Raw genomic sequence first — 4,835 nt, 5'->3', positions numbered from 1 at the left:
TACACTACATGCAACTTGTAATTTTTAATTCTTTTGACTCAATCTGTAATCAACATTTATTCATTTGAATTATAAAGAACAAGTGAATAAAAAGGAAATAAATAGAATACAAATTAATAAAATTCAACAACTAAGCAATTAAAAAGACCCAATGCATGCACACACACTTTGATAACTTCAATAAAGCTCCCAACACATTAAAAAATTAATCAACTTGCTTTAGTTAATGTCTTGATCGCAACATTTGGTGCACGAAAGAGGGGTGTAATTTCCACGGTGAACGTATCATATCTCATAAAGAACTCCACCAATATTAACCTACCCAATAGGTGCACCAAGTCTTTCCCTGCACATTGCTTATTTTCTGGTGCTGGATTCTCTGTTTCCCTTCCATTAGACCATAAAACATGTTTGAGCATTTTCTCACCATCACCCATGAACCTATCAGGGACAAAATCGTCCGGGTTCACGAAAATTTTGGGGTCCCTACTAGCCATGGGTTGATATCCTACGACGAATTGTCCTTTATTGATCTTGTAAGATGCATCATGGCTCTGGACCATGAAGTCTTTCTTCGCCTTACCGTACTGTAATGGTACTGGTGGGCGAAGCCTCAACGTTTCGTAGACTACGGACTTGACCAAATTCATCTTGTTGATGGCTGATAATGTCACTGCTCCACCTTCTTCCTTAATAGCTGTCCTGATTTCGTTAGCTAGTCGAGTGTGTAGACTAGGGCCCGCTTCGCCGACATACCTGATAAGACATGATGAGAGAAGAAAATAATCATGTAAGATATTTATATATGACTCCATGATTCAGCAATGACGGTGACAGTAATCGACGATTAAGTCTGAGATCAACTTGCAGGCAATTAATCCAGACCGTCCAAGTTCGGGATTCTACTGCAGCTTATTTGATCTACTGGGTGAGAGATTTATTAATTATAGTTTCTTAATGAGCATTCTAAAACATATATTGAATTTGATTAAAAGTTACTAGGTCTGTATGAACATGCATGAGATACATCTACCCTGACTACAAGTTACCACGTTCTTTCCATCTCACGCATAATAAGCCAAGGTTATTCTTCTGTAACTAGGGACGGGTTGGCCTCTATTTATTGAGAAGCGTACTTGTTATTATCCCACACATAATCAAGTTATGATCTTTATTTATTCTACATATAATCATTAGGATTAAAGCTCATATTGATTTATTTATTTATTACTTTGCATCAACGTCTATCATTTTATCTCATATTCAAGCTATGACCAATTAACATAAGTCTAAATTCCGACACTAACCTGATGAGATGAGGGAAGAAAGCATTCAAGCCAGCGAACATATTGATCCCCACGAGAAAAAGCATGTTATGTACAGCTTCCTCTCTTTTGATCCCAAGCTTCTCAGCTTCATCCAACATGGATACTGCATTCTTGCTAAATGCATCAACAAGCTTGTTGTAATCTTTTTTCACGAAACCAAATGGTATCAGAAAATTATGGAAGATCAAATCTTCTATAAAATTAGGAAGTTTCCTCGCGCTCAAGGATGGCATGAGCTGAGGTAAAAGCCATTGGCGAAGATGAACCGGTCCTTGATCGGCAAGAACAGTATCAGTTGGATTAGTTTGATCACAAAGCAATCGAAAAATAAAACCGAACGTCATATTAGGCAGCAAGGCATTAAAATCCGACTTCCCTTGTTCGGAGACCTGTTTTTCAAGATTATTAAAGAGGTGATCAGACAAAGAGTTTCTAAAAAGAGGAATGAATAAGTTATGTCGCTTTGCGAACGAAGAAAGAATGTAGCCTTTTAGTGCTGCATGGTTCGGGTCAGAAGTGTCAACGAATGAAACGGGGCGATAACCACCGTAGTATTCTTTACCGGGCTTAAATGTACCACCAAGAGTATCAGTTTTGTCTATAATGGAATTATCAAACATGTAAACAAAACTGGTTGCATCAAGAAAGGCTACTAATTTATAATCTGTAGAGGTGAATGGGCCTGGTGCCATGTTAATTTTGACAACAGTGGATTTGTATTTTTCAGCTTTGCTATGAAACCAAGCATCTTCACCTTGGTTATAGAAATAATCGTATCGATCTTTAATGGCACTAATGATAGGGAAACCATAGTCCCCTGGAATTTCTCGAACTGGAAGATTTGATGATTCTAAAGAGGATGACATTGTTTTGATTCTTTTGAGGTTTTGGTGTTTGTGTTTTAAATTTGCTTATGTATTTTGGTTTAGTGAGTTTATTGTAACATGCTGGCTAGTGTATTTATAGGATTAAGAAGTAATATTGTCAAAGGTTTTAGTCAGTCAACAGGGAATTTTACTATTCCAATTAGTACAGCGTAACAACAATTTACGTACAGGCGGCTGAAGAACGTTGAGTTATTCAAGTAACTTAGCTTGATTTGAAAAGTTTGACTAAAGCCACATGGGCTGCTTGATTATTGTTGTTTTTTTAGTCAAGTTGCCAGGCACTTAACCTTGTATAATGTTTTTTTCTTAAAAGAAAATTCGCTTACTCAACTAATTAAGAATTACATGATTTCTGAGAAAGTAAATTGTTTGAAAGAAAAGAAGGATGTGATTATCAATATTTAAGAATGGATTGAGGAGTTGATCACTTGGTAAGCATTTTTTCCTTTTATCTATCCCACTTAATTAAGCAAACTGAATAAAATTTAAAAGTTCACACTTATGCCCTTATTTGGATGAAAATCCCAAATCCTTTCAAATTACTCAATTTCAAAAAAATTACCCACTTTTTTTGTTGACCCGCCCTGCCCGACCCGCCTATCATTATCATCAAGTTCTAGCTTCGTCTTCTTTCATGGAGAGAAAAAAAAAAGTAAGAACACACTTAAATGATAAAATTTCAAAACTCACCTCAAATTTAATCTTTAAATCTAACTCCAAATCTTGGTGCAACAAAGATTAAAAGGGCATGCAGTCGCTTGTTGTTATGATATTGTTGTGAAGTGACAAATAAAAATGTTGGTGACATCATTAGAACATCACTGATATATCAGTAGATTGAGTAAAATATTTCATAGTGTTCATATTATCAGGATAATTTCCGCATATCAGGTAAAATATGCATTATCAAGATCTATTTGGTACCATTTGTATTGTAGCTTCACGAATGCTAGGTTAAGAAGTCTCTTGGGTGTGTCTGAGTAGCTAAATTTCTTGATTTATGCTTCATTTGTGGTGATACAACATCTTATGGCCTTTCTGTCATAGATTTTCAATAATGTTTTCAACTTGTTGTTTACTTTCCTGTGTGTCCTAGACATCAGCAGGAAAATTGAAGCTTCTACATAGCAGAATTTGTGTATACAGGATTTTGTAAACCTTTTTACCTTATTTATTAAGAAAGAAAAAGAAAAATACTCGAATTGGCTTTTAAAAGATCTGAATCTTTAAAGAACACGATTCAGTTTCAACTTGTCCTGGATAGACTCCAAGTATTGGCTTCATCAAGATTTGAAGTTGGATTTAGAGATGAAATTTGAGGTGAGTTTTGGGATTTTATCATTTGGGTGCGTTCTTGCTTTTTTCTTTTTTTCTTCATGAAAGAAGTGAAGCTAGAACTTGATGGTGATAATAGGCGGGTCGGGCAGGGTGGGTCAACAAAAAAGTGGGTAATTTTTTTAAAATTGGGTGATTTGAGAGGATTTGGGGATTTTCATCTAAATAGGGGCATAAGTGTGAAGTTTGAAGACACCAAGGTTATTTTTGTTAACTTTCACTAATGGAGGGTATATTTAACTAATAAAACAGAGTAGAGGGTATATTTGAAACTTTTCCTGAAAAGAAAAAGTAAGGACACTCTATTGGTTAGCTATATGAACTTTCACCTTGTTAATGAGAGTTCGAATCCCCATATTGTAACCTCCTGCCCTTATTTATTTTATTTTTAAAAAAAAAAATGGATAAAAACAGAAAGTAGGCAATTATGAAAAGAGTTTTTAAGTTCTACGAATTGGTAGTTTAAAAAATTATACTCCGTTCACTTTTATTTGTCCACTTTTGAATTTTCACGCCACCTTAAGAATTAATAAATGATCTATTTTACCATAATACTCATATTAATTAGTGTATAGTCTCAACAGACTTGGAAATGAGCAATTAACGTTAAGGGTAAAATAAGAAGAAAAAAAGTTTGTCTTTCTCTTGATATGCGAAAGTAGACGAGTAAAAGCGAAAATTTATTTTTGAAATAGTAGACAAATAAAAATGAACAGAGGGAGTACTTAAGATGTAATTTTTCTTATCGTTATTATATACTATAATTTTGAAATTTTTAGGAGAATAGCTGAGTGCGATTACACCTGCTTAAGTCGTACTATGTTCTCATAACCATTATAGATTGCATCTTCTTTTGTGGTTGCTTACATGTTGAATTTTGTAAGCCTCATATTTAATCCTCGGATTCTTAACTCATTAATTGAATGTGGCTAAAGTCTTTCTAGTACGATAAAGTTGATGTAAACTATCATGTGCAAGATTTAAAGGATCTCCTGCTACAGTAATATCAATAATTCATTCTAGCAATTAGATAAGTTCATTTAAGGAAAATTTACTTGTTATAGCTACTTTTACTACCTATTTAATGTTAATAACTACCTTTTATTAAAATTAATAATAATAGCTAATTAATTTTCTAAATTACCCATTATAGATACAACAAGAATCTTTCACTTATCACCACAAATACACCGTAAATAAAGGGAAACACTATCTCATCTTCCCATTTTTGAAACGCACGTAATATACTTTAGTTTCTCTATCCCTTTCCATTAATTTTAGCCTT

The 4,835-nt window shown here is 34.0% G+C and overlaps 1 protein-coding gene across 1 annotated transcript; it reads right to left on the bottom strand.

Annotated features, from left to right (window-relative positions):
- Positions 1-2,262, bottom strand: LOC132064960 (9-divinyl ether synthase). Its single transcript, XM_059458142.1, has 2 exons — positions 1,308-2,262; positions 1-756 (listed from the first exon to the last, which is right to left on the bottom strand). Exons 1-2 carry the CDS (start codon positions 2,192-2,194, stop codon positions 210-212), a joined length of 1,434 nt encoding a protein of 477 aa, XP_059314125.1. The 5' UTR covers positions 2,195-2,262; the 3' UTR covers positions 1-209.
- Positions 2,263-4,835: the final 2,573 nt, after the last annotated feature.

The sequence above is a fragment of the Lycium ferocissimum genome, chromosome 7 (genome assembly GCF_029784015.1).
Source record: "Lycium ferocissimum isolate CSIRO_LF1 chromosome 7, AGI_CSIRO_Lferr_CH_V1, whole genome shotgun sequence".
NCBI classification, from domain to species: domain Eukaryota; kingdom Viridiplantae; phylum Streptophyta; class Magnoliopsida; order Solanales; family Solanaceae; genus Lycium; species Lycium ferocissimum.
This window is presented reverse-complemented; position numbering and strand designations above follow the sequence as displayed.

Bases quoted from the DNA above. Each gene is read 5' to 3' on its own strand.
- LOC132064960 (XM_059458142.1), bottom strand. From the start codon at position 2,194: ATGTCATCCTCTTTAGAATCATCAAATCTTCCAGTTCGAGAAATTCCA. The intron at 757-1,307 runs GTTAGTGTCGGA...ATGTCTTATCAG, and splicing joins TTCTTCCCTCATCTCATCAG to GTATGTCGGCGAAGCGGGCC.